Source organism: Perca flavescens, chromosome 3, assembly GCF_004354835.1.
Source record: "Perca flavescens isolate YP-PL-M2 chromosome 3, PFLA_1.0, whole genome shotgun sequence".
NCBI classification, from domain to species: domain Eukaryota; kingdom Metazoa; phylum Chordata; class Actinopteri; order Perciformes; family Percidae; genus Perca; species Perca flavescens.
In genome coordinates, this window is record NC_041333.1 from 27,799,441 (window position 1) to 27,815,087 (window position 15,647).

Sequence of the window (15,647 nt, forward strand, 5' to 3'; positions counted from 1 at the left end):
GAGATTGAAAGAGAAAGAAAGATCTAGAAATGGATGCTCAGGCTGTGGCTTCAGCCATCACGCGGGGCTGTTTGCACACAGAGCCGGTTATTACATGGAACTCATTTAGCTCGGCTCAGTCAGGCAGGGCAAGAATAATATTATATAGGCCTTGCCACAACTGCCGCCAATACTACAGCACACTATTATCTACATCTGCCCCTCTAACCAGCACAAAGAAGAAATATCGCTGAAACATACGCCACATCAACTGTCACGTTGACAATTCCGTACACCTGTGCCTTGACCAACATAACACTGTGATGCAACATATAAAAATATTGTATGATTTGATATGAACGACTATAGTAAACTACTATAGTCTATAATAAATCCACAGTAAATCCCTCTAAAGGAACTCTTCGTAGTAAGCTATCTAACAAGATTTAAAGGGATCTGACAAGATGTATAAAGAATTTCCTTCAGTACTTATTGCTGAATATTAAAGTAGTGAGTCAAGATGCCTTGATTCACAATGTAAAGACCTGTGGTGGATGGTGGGGGGGGGGGACGGTTAACAACTCGGAGGCCTCAGATGGTTTGAGGCCAAAAAGAAGGAAAATGGAAAAGAGAGAGCAAGCGAGTAGAAGAGGAAATGGCTGAACAAAAGGGAGATGGCGAAAAGAGTGATGGATGGAGAAAGTGATGAAGAAGGAGGGAGGAAACATGGAAGACCAGGCAGCAGGGGTGATAGGAGGACAGGGAGGAAATAAAATGAGAGAGACGGAGAGGGAAGCAGAGGAGAAGGAGAGAAAGAGAGATTAAAGGAGTCTCTAATCCAGCAGAAAGATAGACAGAGAGAGGGCTGGTGGGGAAATGCCCAGTAGATTGGAGCTAAAGCTGCTCGCCTCCACTGATTTGCCTTCGCACACAAATGAACCATCTACTGTACTGCCACACGCATCAACTGCATGTACACTCCACTCACACTTGGGTGATGGGCAACAATTGTGAATGCTTCCTACAGAATTTACATCCACTGGATTAATTATAATTCCTTGCAGGGATTCAACAAAGTTTAAGGACATTTCCGGACACAACAGGCATTGTCTCTGGCCACCCGCTCTTTTAGGGCCAACATCGATCACATTTTTTTTGTTTTGCCCCATTTTGCTTGATAGGCCTCTAATTTGTTAGCCTCTAATAGCAAGTTTGTTTGTAGACATACTAATTACCAGAGCTTGTTTAAAAGCTGATCGCAGTGTGGTAACTGGAAAGTAGTTAAACCCATACTGCGTAACAATGGCATTTGTACAGTTGGTGAGGTGTTAAAAGCAGCGTCGATTGCTGTTGCTTTCTGTAATAAATACATTCAGCTCTATTCTTGCACATAGAGTCAGATGCTGTAGTGAAACAGTGTGCCAGCATCCCTGCAGGTCTGCATCTGGCTGACAACTTTGCCGCTTTGTTCTGTGTCTTATTTTTCCTGTTTTGTCTAACTTGAAGCACATAAAATCAATCGAAGAGCACTATTGAAAATTGGACACTGAGTTTATTAGTTAGTGGTCCTCAGCCTCTTCTTTTTAACCATTTACTTTGAACTACTTTCACTCTTTCCCTATCCTGTTCTCTTACTGCCACCAGAACCTTGTCTCTGTCCTGATACCACATTGGTATATCCATGCAAATCAGTCAATTTAATCCCCTTGACATGGTGTCAGTGAGGGCCTCTGGGAGCAATCTGGCCACACTGTGGCTCTGCTTGGTTGAGCATCCCATAGAAGAGGAGGAGAGAGGAGAAGAATCTTTGAGCTCAAAGGTCCCACATTACAGCCTCCAGCCAGTCCACCTGTCCATACCTATCCCATCATCACATTTCATTACTGGATGCCAGTTTATTAGAGCTTAATTCAACTTTGGAATTATTCATCTTACATCTTTATCTTAATATTATTGAGATATGTGCTATGAGTGAAATGCATTTGGCCAAAACATTAACATACCATCAAAGTCAATCATAGCAACACACAGTTGCCCAATCAGTACCATTCCAGTTTCCTCTCTCCTGTGAAGTGCTCTTCAAAGCAAGCACGTACAGGGCAGGCGTTCATGGAATTGCACGAAATGTCGCCTGTGTCTGCATCTCAGAGAGGCTGACAGACAGACAGACAGACAGACAGACATACAGACAAACAGACAGGTAGACAGACAGACAGACAGGCAGGCAGGCAGGCAGTCTATATCCCATATCCCTGCTCAGGTGAAACCTGTGCAGCATCCGATATGCGCCCCTGCTTTTACACACAGGTCTATGACTTTTCTTTGTTTGAAACTGCCTAAGCTGGATCTGTTGTGTGCGCAAACATTCCTCGCTGCATGTTTATATTGGAGCTATTGTGGTGGTTTTTCTCGACTAGATCTCTTTAAGTAGCCTACCCGCTGACAGACGCACATCAGCCACCTTTTTGGCCGGGAGCCCAGGCGGGCACCAGGCGTCTGCATTCCGCTGAAACCAGTCTCAGAAAAACAAAAATGCCACCCAAAAACCTGCACAAAGGGGCTCATTACGGGAGAAACTTCACAGAAAATCCACCAGTTAAAAAACCCATTATAATGGAAATAAATGCCAGTTAAGGAGCACGTTAAGCGTATAGAACGCCAGATTGCAATTTAGATTTTATTGCAGGCTTTTTTTATAGGCGCTGAATATGAAAGCAAGTCTCGGAGTTGAAGCCGTACACCATCATATTTACCTTGGCTTATATAGCCTATTTCCGAGAGGTCCGGCAGTAAAGGTAACGCTGCAGCCAAAAACCAGAGCAGTGAGCCTCACTCTGCCTACCTGTTTACTCCCTCTATGTCCAAAAATGTGCACACAGGTACGGTAAAGCCATTTGAGCTCCCTACCTCCCGGACAGCCTGCCAATCCAGCCTGGCTTTGACCGTGATCTTGGCTGGCTACAGTGGCAAGGGACACACCGGGTCACCCAAATCTACCTCCAGCATTCCTCCATATCCCTGCACGCACGCTGCTGTTGGCTCAGGGAAATTATTATATGAATAGCATCGGAGCGCACAATAATCCCCTCGTGCCAAAAAAAAACCGAAACCCCCAGTCAGCTTCAAATCTAACTTTTCTTTAGGGCTGATTTGCATCCGCTGACATTATCTCCATAACTGCTGTATGCATTGCATGTAGCCTATAGATGTGTTGTTAATCGTGCTGAGAAATATCTGGGAATTTAAGGATTTTAAAATGCACTGACAGCATGCACAAATTGAAAAAGCGCAAACGCTCAGGAAATGTGTTGTACTTACGATTTGAGGGGGTTCTGTACCGCTGTGGCCATTTTGATATAGTATGACAGAATGCAACACTGCAGAGCCCGGTATTGTACATGTAATGTAGCAGCTATTTCAATTTCATTCATTCTCTGGGGCTGCGGCTGGAGCGAGCAGCCAATGGGATGCGGGAGCGCTCTGTGACAGCTTTGGGGAAGTGTAGTTTTTTACGCATGTCAACATGAAACATGCTGAGGAGAAACGCACTACAAGTACCAGCGGGAATAGCGGTTTAAGTGGACCACAGTCCCGCCTCGGACTTGTAAGGGCAAGCCATCCCCCAGTTCCGAATTTATTGGGGGAAAAAAAAACGTCTATAGTTAGGCGTATGTAAAGGTTGGGTTGCAGGACTGTCTGTCAGTCTGAGGATGCCAGCTTCTCTTATGCATTGTTGCCTTGTCTGGATGATGATGATGATGATGATGATGATGATGATGGGCGATGTTGAATCTGCACTGGCCAGTCCCAAAATTGCATCACATCATATAAGTGGCAACTTGATGGATACATTTCATACTGAATGCATTTGAAAATGTATGTATAGGCCTATAGGTTTTGTTGTATATATATATATATATATATATATATATATATATACATATATATTATATTTTCAGGAAGGCATTACTTAATTTCCATAAAACATAAGCTATACAGTCCACATATAAAGGTAGTCAACTCTTTTCTACTAAAGAAAACTTAGACAATATATGATGACTGATTGGCAATTACCCGTCAGTAACAAGTTTATCTAGGGGAAATGAAGATAGCCTAGATGTTGTGTCTACATAATCTTACATTAGTGGTGGCATGTTATTAGACCCATTGATAATCTTATATTATCTATACTAGGTAGTCCTGCACTGAGCAACTTTAATTATTCATTAATCAGGGGCGATGGGTTGGGAGTAGGCCTATAATTGATTCTTTCAGACATTTGTCTCTCATGGTTGAGCCTGGAGAAAGGTTATAACCATCTCCGATCTCCTCACCTCCTCTATCCTTTATTTCTTCCTTTTTTTAAATTCTGAGCATCTGCTTTCTTTCCCTGCTTGGAAAGAAGGAAGGAAGGAAGAAATGAAGGAAGGAAGGAAGGAAGGAAGGAAGGAAGGAAGGAAGGAAGGAAGGAAGGAAGGAAGGAAGGAAGGAAGGAAGGAAGGAAGGAGCTCAGCCAGGACTGTTAGAGCAGCAATGCTGGAATTTCTATCTCCATGTCCTGTTAGCAGCAGTGGCGCCGCTCTGAAGCCATTCAGTGACATGTGATATTTATAGATCTGTGCTAACAAATATTTAATGAACATTAGCAAGCAGCTCTAACATGGCAGCACTGCTCCAATAAAACACTATCTGCCAGTTAAATGAAACCTTTATTCCGTGTGATCCTGTAATTATAAATTAGTTGCAGTTTTAAAAGACATATTTTAGGCTACAGCTTTATGCAGTGGAACAAATACAGTATATGGGCTTGAATTTTGTTTGGTTTGCATACTTGATATAAACTTGATAAATCTGCTACATAATAAACATAGAATTTATGGGTCTGTGAAGTCATCACCTCATCTATTTTTATGCTTTTCCATATTTTGATTTAAGAAGTTTGTTGAATGGCAGGTTCGGTGCCATTCCGCCTTTTGTTCACATGGTGGTGCTGATGTACCAGACAAGACGTTGACCAAACGTACATAATGCGTCTTACGTCACTGCCTAAATGCTTCTTGGCTCCTCCCGCAGCGTCAGCAGCACACGCGCTGTTGTTGTGATTGACAGACACAAGAGGAGTCAGGTTGAACTTTCGTTTTGCCGTCACAAATATGTTTTAAGTAATTAAACAACGATGTCCGAAATACTGATGAAAGAAATGGAGAGTATCTCGATCAGTCCAATGAAGGCAAAGGAGTGTCCAGACGGTGTCCGGAGCTTCCTGCTGGTGGATGAACAAGAAAACCTGCAGGTAAAGTTAGCTAACGTCAACTGAGTTAGCGGATGCTAACATTTAGCTCCTAAGCTAAGAAGAGGAGGACAGCAACACGCATTCTAATGAAGGCCATCAACTAATAGTTGTCCCTGATGCTAACAGTTACAGTGCTGATGCATGAGCTCAAATAGCAGTAGCTTACAAAACACCGAGCTAAAGTCAAGTTATTATTTTTAACTCAACAAAATGAGCTTGTTGACATATGTCCACGATTTGTTAATATAATAACAATACAGCTTTTACCCATGGCGTCCGTAGTGTTTAAGCACATAATTTTCGCCAACAAGGGCTCAAAGAAATTAAAAAGCATAACTACCACGGACGGAGGTAGAGCAGCAAATGGGTTTCTCGTTGGGAAAGTCCCTGGTGAGTCATTCAGCACAGCTGACCCGCAGGGAGTCGCCCTCTTATGTAGGCTATTGTTGTTAACGTTACAGCAGTACAAAGTGCAGGCGATAATGCAGATTTTTTTCTTTATACTTATCCAAATAGTCTGGGATGTATGCACAAACAATTTTGTCTGTTTGTCCTAAGAAAGCTGAAGGGCCAGCAGAATATTGTTAATTAATACAGCTTTCATTTCAAAGAGTGTTTGTTTTTCTGGACTGAATGTAATGGTCTCAAAAATAGTAGAACATAGAACCCAGTTGTTGATTTTGTTGTGTGTTAAGGCTCCTTGTCACCCAAGACTGAATTGTTCACCCAAATTTAATAAGCTTTTGCCTTGATTCAATTAAATCAACTAGGGGAGCCAATAATAGCATGTTAAGAAAGCCCAACAACCATCCTCTGTCAATAAACGGCTCTCCGCCTTGTGTTCTCCTTCCTCCCAACAGGTCCGCGATGAGTCTGAGTTTGTGGACAGACTCGGCTGTGGGGACGTGTCAGGAGTCAAGGTCATCTCCATCTTTGGCAACACCGGTGATGGAAAGTCACACACCCTCAACCACATCCTATTCGGTGGTGAGAGTGTATTCTACACCTCCAAGTCCCCCAGCTCCTGTACGGTGGGAGTATGGGCAGCGTATGACCCTAGCCTCAACCTGGTCTCCCTGGATACTGAGGGCCTGTTGGGGGCCGCAGCCAATCAGAACCAGAGAATGCGACTGCTGCTAAAGGTAATTTTAGTGGCCGCTGGTTGGTTTTGTTGGAATTAACTGATAGCTGGATGTATTTACACAAAATAGTAAATTTCGTGTATATATATATTTATATATATGTATGTATATATATATATATATATATATGTGTATATGTGTATATGTGTATATGTGTGTGTGTGTGTGTGTGTTGTGTGTATATATATATATATATATATATATATATATATATATATTATATTATTATTATAAAATTATTATAAATATGTTTGTCTTTACATCACTCAATGTACAGTTCACCGCAATGCAGTTGTCTATAATTAGAGTGAGAAAAGTTGTGCTGATACATTTTGTCAATGGCTAGTGGGCATGCACTAAGACTAGTTGATATGTAGGTAATTATCATTTGCAGGCACCATGCATTTCTTGATAGATTCTAAATTGTTTTATAGCAATTCTGGCAGTATCAGTGCACATGTGAAATAGTGGTGCTTGTTTTTGGGACAGCTGGTTTTAAGAGGGCTAGAGACACACATCAAGTGTATGTCCCTCTAAATTTAGTTGACTGCTAAAAGAGTAAGATGTGATGTGTATTTTGTGTCTTACCATACATATATTAGAGTATATATTGTTTTCATTATTTTCCTCACACAAGTAACAATATTTCTGAGTACCTTACTACTTGTCAACCTCTCCCTATGCTCGCAATGTAATTTATCAGTTAATCCTTGTACATCTATAATTCAATTTCTCCATATGTCCTGTTTTCTTGGTAAAAGTCATAGATTCTACATCTGTCTTAGCTCTATATCTACTCCCTTCTTTTCCAGGTATTGGCAGTGTCTGATATAGTAGTCTATCGTACACGAGCAGAGCGCCTCCACAACGACATGTTCCAGTTTCTGAGCAATGCCTCGGGGGCCTACCTGAAGCACTTCACCCCGGAGCTGAGGGCCCTCTCGAGTCGCTGTGGTCTGGACGTGCCCCTCTCTTCTCTTGGGCCTGCCATCATCGTCTTTCAGGAGACCACCCACACCCAGTTGCTCGGTCATGGTAGGGGAGGGAAATATACTAAATGACATGCACATACTGTATGTGATCACAAAAACACACCTCAGATTTTCAAACACGTTTCTTTGCTTTTTTACAGGATATATTGTAATGGGTTTTATCTCTGGTTCTGTGCTTCCTTTCTGTCCAACTAAAATGTCTTTGCTTTTCCTTTCCCTTGTAGATTCGAAGGTGGCCGACCATGCCGACACGCTGCTCCAGAAGCGTTTTCACGACCTGGGCTTGGGGACAGAGGCCTTCAGCTCGGTGCAGTATGTTGGCACCCAGACCATCACGCCTCCCACTGATTACAACAGGCTGCTGGAGGCCGTCAGGCAGCAAGTAAAGAACACTCACACACGCTCCCCCCGCCAACCCGGGATAGTGTTTCACGCTCTGGAGGTAAGTGGTTGACCATTACCTTCTTTATTAAATAGACACCAAGTAGAATTTTAGAGAAATTTAACATAGAGATGAAGACAGTTTTGTCTTGTGGTCTCAACTCTTATCTTGTTTTGTATCAGCTTTTCCTCTCCCATCAATCTTCACCTTCCTTTTTTTACGTTTCCTTAGGCCCTAAGTGAGCGTTTCTGTGGGGAACTGTTAGACGACAAGATGACCCCTTACTCCTTCTTCCCAGACGAGTACTTCACCTGCTCCGCTGTTTGCCTCAGCTGCAAGTAAGTCATTACAAACATGTTTGAGCAGGTACTCTGTCTCTTTTCTCCAGTCTTGAGATTGAATTGGGCATGACATTTTAGCTAGACCAAAATCTGGGTAGATTTAGACTGAAACACTGGTGAAATAAATAAATAAATCATCAAGTGAACTTTTCATCACTTACACTCTTACATTGTTAAGTGCACACTTATTTAGTTCCCGAATCCCATTTTTCTACTTTCAAAAGATAAAAAAATCTAATATTTTTTGGAATTAAAATAATCCCTAGATTATGTTGAGCGTTATGATATATATTCAAGAATGTCAGGGATGGCTGTATCACACTTGTAGTTTTATTTCTGGGCTGCTATGTTCTCCTATGGTGGATGCTTCATAAGAGACCTGTTACTGCGTTCCACCTCCCAGCAGTCTACTGTCTATTACTCTGTTTCTCAAAGAATAGTATCATTCAGCCTTCAAGACATGGAGACAGGTCACACTGCCATTGGGGCTAAAAGCATTTTTCACTCTGGCGTTGGTGACATCTAACCTTGCTCCCACCCTTATGGAGGAAGTCTGCTCCTCATGGTCAAACCTCGGCATTAGCAGGTTCAGACATCTGTACATTGATCCTTTGCATCCTTTCAGCAGATACAGTTTCCAGTTTTACAGCATTACTTTCAATCTTTAGAATTGTACTGTGGGGACATAGTAGATGTGGTTTTAACCAGTTAATTAAACCCTGTTGTGCAAAACCATACCAGACCCAAATTATTATTCAAAGCAGAGTATTTTTAGTCATAAATTATGCCTGGGGATTTTTAATTTCTAAACGTACCTCTTGTTACTTGAGTTGGGGAATATACCTCTTGTTCAGAATCTTCCCACAGCAGTTAAAGCCTTTTATTGCTGTATGGAAACATAAACAGACACACAAACAGATTTTTTTCAGTTGCCACTGGCTGAATCCCAGAATTGGAATTTATTCTCACAAAGCAAAAATCTGATGTTGGTCTTACTGTCTCCCCAATGGGACACATAAAACTTGATGTCTTTTTTTTTATAGTTTTGGAAAGGAGAAATGGGAGTCCCCTACTCTATTTCTTTCTTTCTAAGACATCCTAACACTGGTTCTGAAAGGATTCTGTCTTTGATTAATGGACTGTACACATTGGTCCGACTTTTACGAAAACCTGCCCGCATCACTGACTCTGACATCTGTCGTGTTGGTTTGAAATGTTTGGTTGTCTGTCTCATCTCCAGCATTCGCTGTAAAAATGGAATGAACCATCTGAGAGACAGGGTCCCCCACATGGCAGATGGACTGTGCCAGTATGTACACCAGTACAACAACAAGGTCCTTATCTGTAAGGTAAGAGCGACTCCTGACACCAGTCTTGCCAGCTAGTTCAGGTGACCTGGTACCCAAAAATGTGACATTTACAGTATGTTGTTTTATCTACAAAAAAACAACAACACATTACCCAATTTCTTAAGTATTTGCTATATTATTTTCTGTGTTCATGTCTGCAGAGGTGCTATGAAGGAGGCAGAGAGGTGATTGTCTTGCCCAAGACGTCAGCTTCCACTGACAACCCTTGGTTAGGACTGGCGAAGTATGCCTGGTCAGGGTAGGTACACACACACACACACACACACACACACACACACACACACACACACACACACACATCCAATCATTTCATGTTGTCTCCCCACCTTCCCATCAGCTATGTGTTGGAGTGTGCTAGCTGTGGTGTAATCTACCGCAGCAGACAGTACTGGATGGGAAACCAGGACCCTGAGAGCGGCGTGGTGCGATCTGAGGTCAAGCATGTCTGGGAAGGGGTGAGTACTTGACCCTTCTTTGATTCCTCCAGTTTATAGATTCAGTACAAAAGTACTGAATACTGACATTATTGCTTAGCATGTGATGGATGAGATTATGCATAGCTATCTTTAGTTATATATTGAACATTTCATTCTAACAAAGCTTCACATGCAAAATACACCACTTAGCCATTGAAACAACGTTAAAATTAATACATCTTGCATGAAGTTTGGCGAGCAGCCTCACCTAAGAGACTGATATCCTGCAAGTGATACATTTGTACTATTTTTCACTGCTTTAGTAGGGATTAATTGATTGGTATCGTAGTGATACACTGATCCTCCTTTTGAAAAGGTAATTTTGTTTCGTCTGTCTCTCATCTCGCTCTTTCTACTTGTCGCCTACATAACCCTCTGCTCCCCTGCTTCAACTGCAATTTTCCAACCCCCTTTCTTCTTTTCAGTCGGACACATTTCTGACCAACCACCAGAACGCTGCCCAGAGGGTCCTGGATGGGATGAACTTTGTGATCCAGTCAGTGTCCGAGTACAGCACCGGGCCCACCAAAGCTGTCACTGCCTGGCTCACTGACCAGGTGGCACCGCAATACTGGAGACCCAACACAGAGATCACTGTGAGTATGAAGAGGTAAAGCTGAGACAAACACTGCAGAACAATTTAGATTACAAGGATCAAAGTTAAAATACACAAGGCCACATGTGAAAATATATTTCCTTTAAAAATTATAACAGCTTAAAGGAGAATTCCGGTCGATTTCAACACATAGCTCTGTTGTTTGTGGTCATGGAGTGCTGTCAGTAGCAAGAAAAACGAAAATAATCGGTGTTGCCTACACTGAGTTATGCTCCTGCTACAGTTTGCACCCAGGCGGCTGAAACAGGGCAGGTTTTAAATGTGCTTTTAGCCTCTTAACATGTTTGAGATGTCATTTCAAGTGCCTAGCCATGTGAACTGATTCCTTCAGAGTGAACACTGAATATGACTGCAGTAGATGTGAAAGAAATGCATAAAAGTTGTGCTAATTCAGCCAGTGCATATACCTCTGTTTAGTTGCGGTGTTCCAGTGAAGTCCACACAAGTCGATTGACATGACTCAATGCTTGCAGTAATAATGGTATCAATGTCCATCCCTCCCTCAGGCCTGTCATGGCTGTCGGAAGGTGTTCGAAGAGGCGGAGAGGAAGCATCACTGCAGATCATGTGGCGAGGGTTTCTGCCACCCCTGCTCCAGCCACAGGATGCCGGTGCCAGAGAGAGGCTGGGGCAATGGCCCTGTCAGGGTGTGTAAGGCCTGCTACCGACAGGGAGGGCCAGCTGACACTAACAGCCAGGGTAAGACACTTCCAAAGAGTTAGTGAACTTCAACAGGCAGTTTGTTAAATTACATACAGTAAAAGTAATTTTAATAAAGCAAGTAGTATCGATAGATCTTTTTAAATTACGTGGATTAACACACAGCAGGGTCAATGATCATGAATAAGCATTTACTTTGCTAGCATCTAGCTTATCTCCACCGATATTTCCTTTCCTATATCCTTACATTTTAAAATGTGTTAATTAACAGACAAAAAATGTAAGCCATACAATCACATCTATGAATATTTAAGGGATGCAGAATCCAGACAGTGCAGTGGGAAAAGAAAGAAAAACTGATTCCTTTTATTTAATACTGATTGTATCTGTGATAGATGCTCATATATAAAAATATTATTGCTGCTTTTGTGTACTGCACATTTGTGTCTTTATCTCTCTCATACATATACACACCTCTGTTCTTTAGTGTGTAAGGTGGAGCCTCGTGGTCTGATAGCTCGCAGGGTGACGGAGGTGGCCCAGTCCACACTGGACATGGTCACCACAGCGGTGGACTACCCTCTCTGTGAGTGCACTGGACTTTATGTCTGGCTCAAATGGCTTTTGACCAATCGAAAGTTTGTTGAACATGATTCTAATGACCAATTTCACAGTACAGAAATGGGCCTGTTGTATCACTAATGTAATCACTGTCTGAAATAGTCTTAATCACAAAAAAAAAAAGTAAAGTTTAAAGTGGAAGTAAATTGCAACAATAATGAGGGGAGAAAAGCTATTGCAACAACCTCCAAATTTGTGCTGATAACAGTTGACTTTAAATTCTGGTGAATGTACTGAACCACTGGGCCACTTTGACTTGATGGCTCACCTTCATGGAATGTATGGCATAAATAAACACCTAATGGTCTAGAAGATTCATCACATTCATCATGAGTTACGGTATTTAATAGCAGTTTGGAGATTCACACCATAAACACTAATGAAGCTTCGGGTCCTGTAAAGTGATTTATCGGCCCCACTGTAATATTATATGCACTGTGCAGTTTCACAGAATGTTTTATTCAGATATGGATATGTGTGCTCTCATAAAAATAATATACAATTCCTGCAGAAAATCTTTAATTAAATATTTACTGTTCCATCCACTCCCTCCAGGTTTTGTGAAAGGTGTGGCTCGGCCAGACTACTGGGTGCCAGACCAGGACATCACCCAGTGCAACCAGTGCTCCAAAACCTTCACTCCAGCAATGTCCAAGCACCACTGCAGGGCCTGTGGACAGGGTGTGTGCGGCCCCTGCTCCTCACACATCAAGCCTGTGCCCTCCCGAGGTTGGGACCACCCAGTCAGAGTGTGTGACGGCTGCCACGCCCGCACGGATAGTCTGTGAGCTTTTTGAACTGGGAGAACTCCTTTTAGATGATCCACAAAAACACTGTGAATACTGGCACTGCTGCTCCAAGAGAACAGGGAGGATTGATTATGCAGCATTGAAAAGACGGGCTGTTTTGAAGCTTAAAATGGTCCCCGCCTGGGTACCAGGCCTGGTGTTTTATCAGTGCTGAGAGCTGACCTAGGATCAGCTTTCCATCTCATCTGCCTTCCTTCCCAACTGATTTTGCAGTGGTTGTGAGGTCAAATCTAACATAGATCACCTTCACCACAGCCTTACTGGACCAGTCAAACTGTCATAAAACCAACTGGACAAATGGAAAGCTGCATATGTGATTTTAACTGACTGGATATTTAGAAAGTTAAGACATACTAAACTTTTAACAGCAGAGCTTGTACTCTTTAATGCACTCAAGTACAGTCTTCTTTGTTCATTTATTTGTGTTTGCACAGCCCTGCACCACGCGACAATTTCTTAATTTGACCAATTTGTTGGCTAAAAGTGACAAAATAAGTGAAAAGGGATGCACTGCACTACTGTCTGTTTCAAAGATGGAGCCATCTCAACAACTCGCATCATCTTGTGTGTGAGGATTTTGTGATGTTATCTTTTTTTCTCCCTCTAAACCATCTCTCTCTGGGGTATATAAATGATGGACGGAGGGGAAAACACAAAGCATTTTCAGACTTGGAAAAAAAAGTAACTTTGTGTGTGCCTGTATTATTCTGGTCAGAAAGAGATACAAGATGTAGAAACATGAGCTACAGCAGTGTGTGCCTTCATGGGAATCTTGATTCCCATTTCTATAGCCCCTAAAGCTTGTTTTAGGAGATTACTCCACGTGTGCAAGAGTAATGAGATTATTTGTGCCTAATTACAGAGCAGTGTAACCTACAGCCTTGCTCATCTAACTCTTACATTTGTATCCAGGTTATGGTGAAATAAATAGGAAGAAAAAAATCTGTCGCACAACACATATACATTCCAACATATGGAAATACCTGTGTACTGATGTAGATTTACCTTTCAAAGGTTATAATAAAAGGTAGGCACTCTCTTGAGCCACTGACACTTCAAAAAACATTCTTAATGTAATGCACCTGCACTAGACAGGACAATTTAGTTGTTTTGATATTTGAAAGGCGATCAAATCCCTTGCAATGTTGATGGAAAAATGACACTGTCAAAGGGAGTTTCTGTTTAAAATACTGGATAGATGAATGCAATTTATGTCTAGAAATTATCAATTCAATTTTTAAGGTTTTTCAGTGGATTCTGGAGGACTGAGTGTCTCTACAAATGTATTCAGTCACTTACTGCCTTTCTCGCTGCTTCTCTCTCTCTCTAATCGCTACCTTATAAGCATGCTTTATTTGCATGAATGGGTATTACACATTATTGCAAAAGTAACTAGATGGCAAGAGAAAGACAATGTGGCAATAAAAAAAGACTTATGTCAATCAAGTAAAGATTAAGCTGGACACAGACTTTCTCTTCACATCTTAATAGATTTTTGATTTTTTTTTAGCCCATATCAGGAAAGATACTTCTTTGACATGTTTAGTGTTTGTCTTCTGTGTGTCCTAATCAACACTTCCTCTGTTTTGCTTTTATTTAAAGTGATTAATGTCAGGGAGTTATTTAGCTAATTCTATGCAGCATTTGGTGATACTGTACTGTAATAAGTTTGTTTAATTCTATTTTCAGACTACTCATCATAAAACCCTTTATTAGCAGTGTCCATTTTCAGTAGCAGTAAATATGTTAATGTCATTGTCATAATAAAATAAGGACATTTAAAGGTTTTATCCAAATTCTACTTGGAGGAATATAAATGTTTTCTATACTTTTTACTGGCATGAAGTCCCTATGTGCCTTTTCAGTCAGGCTCCATATGTGTGAAGCCACACACATGAGCTTATATTCAAGCCAAGATAGGTGTAGCTGCGTGCGTGCGTTTGATATTTACTTTCCTGAGAACTTCACACTCACACGTGTCTGTTGTTTACTCTACCTTTTGTTGTTTTTCTCTGTATGTTTAGCCTCCAGCTAATTTACACAGATTACCAACAGTGGAGCTGCTATTTACATAATAGCAGCTGGCAGGTACATACAGATGTGTTTCCAATATAATGTCTTTCTCTCTGTCTCTCCTACATCCAGTTCAAGGTTATCAGAAGTTCATGGTCCCTGATGTCCAGCGCTCTAATGGATCGCTGACTATTATCCATGAAGCAGTGCTCATTTCCTTTACAAACCAATTATTCAAGGCTTAATTGACTTTAGCCTCACATTCACAGACTATACACATAGTGCCAGACAGAGGAGGGCCAGGAGTATCTGTATATAGACTGTAGATGCTATTTTTTATGATTTAGCACACATCAAAGTAAATACATTTAAATGGAATACAACATAAGAGGCAATGAGGTATGTATATATATATATATATATATATATATATATATATATGTATATGTATATATATAAAACGATACACTTGAAAATATAACTTCCTTTTATTGGTTGTTGGCTTTGAGGTGATGATCAGCTGTAGATCATGGTCTTATTTGTATTAACTACCGCTGTACAGTGCTCATTCTTCACTGCAGAACAGCCACATTTTAAAGGTACCCTTGCTGTAAATCTGATTTAGAGTGAAAAGTGAAGTTGTAGATAGAGAGAGCGCAGTGAAGTGTAGTAGAAAGATTGTTCTGGTGTTGGTGTGGACAGGCACAGGTTTTGACTGAGTGACTCTGGTGCTAAATTATATTGCTCCATGTGTCTGCACTGTTATTACTGTGTGTGGTCCCCCCAAACCGCTGTGGAAAAAATCCATCATGAAGTGTTGAAAAGCCTGCCTACTGGAAGAGGTACATGTAGAAACAAGTACATGAAGTGACTGTTATACGCTCATTATCTGTCACAATCATGACCAAGATTTTGTCGATGTTATTATATTATTATTATTATTTGGTTATGAC

General features: G+C 41.3%; 1 protein-coding gene across 2 annotated transcripts; it reads left to right on the plus strand.

Moving 5' to 3' along the window:
* Window positions 1–5,046: 5,046 nt before the first annotated feature.
* Window positions 5,047–14,464, plus strand: si:ch211-11n16.2 (zinc finger FYVE domain-containing protein 1). 2 transcript variants are annotated; one of them, XR_003692166.1, is made up of 12 exons: window positions 5,047–5,272; window positions 6,133–6,414; window positions 7,227–7,449; window positions 7,631–7,848; window positions 8,020–8,126; window positions 9,370–9,478; window positions 9,640–9,737; window positions 9,837–9,954; window positions 10,401–10,585; window positions 11,098–11,290; window positions 11,739–11,837; window positions 12,428–12,516. XR_003692166.1 is itself a non-coding variant. In XM_028573073.1 (12 exons), the coding sequence occupies exons 1-12, from the start codon at window positions 5,156–5,158 to the stop codon at window positions 12,658–12,660; spliced, it is 1,968 nt and encodes a 655-aa protein (XP_028428874.1). In that variant the 5' UTR covers window positions 5,047–5,155; the 3' UTR covers window positions 12,661–14,464. The 2 variants fall into 2 exon arrangements, 1 of the variants encoding a protein (XP_028428874.1); XM_028573073.1 differs by having other exon boundaries at window positions 10,401–10,571; window positions 12,428–14,464.
* The last annotated feature ends 1,183 nt before the right edge of the window (window positions 14,465–15,647 follow it).

Bases quoted from the DNA above. Each gene is read 5' to 3' on its own strand.
- si:ch211-11n16.2 (XM_028573073.1), top strand. From the start codon at position 5,156: ATGTCCGAAATACTGATGAAAGAAATGGAGAGTATCTCGATCAGTCCA. The intron at 5,273-6,132 runs GTAAAGTTAGCT...TCCTCCCAACAG, and splicing joins ATGAACAAGAAAACCTGCAG to GTCCGCGATGAGTCTGAGTT. The intron at 11,838-12,427 runs GTGAGTGCACTG...CACTCCCTCCAG, and splicing joins AGCGGTGGACTACCCTCTCT to GTTTTGTGAAAGGTGTGGCT.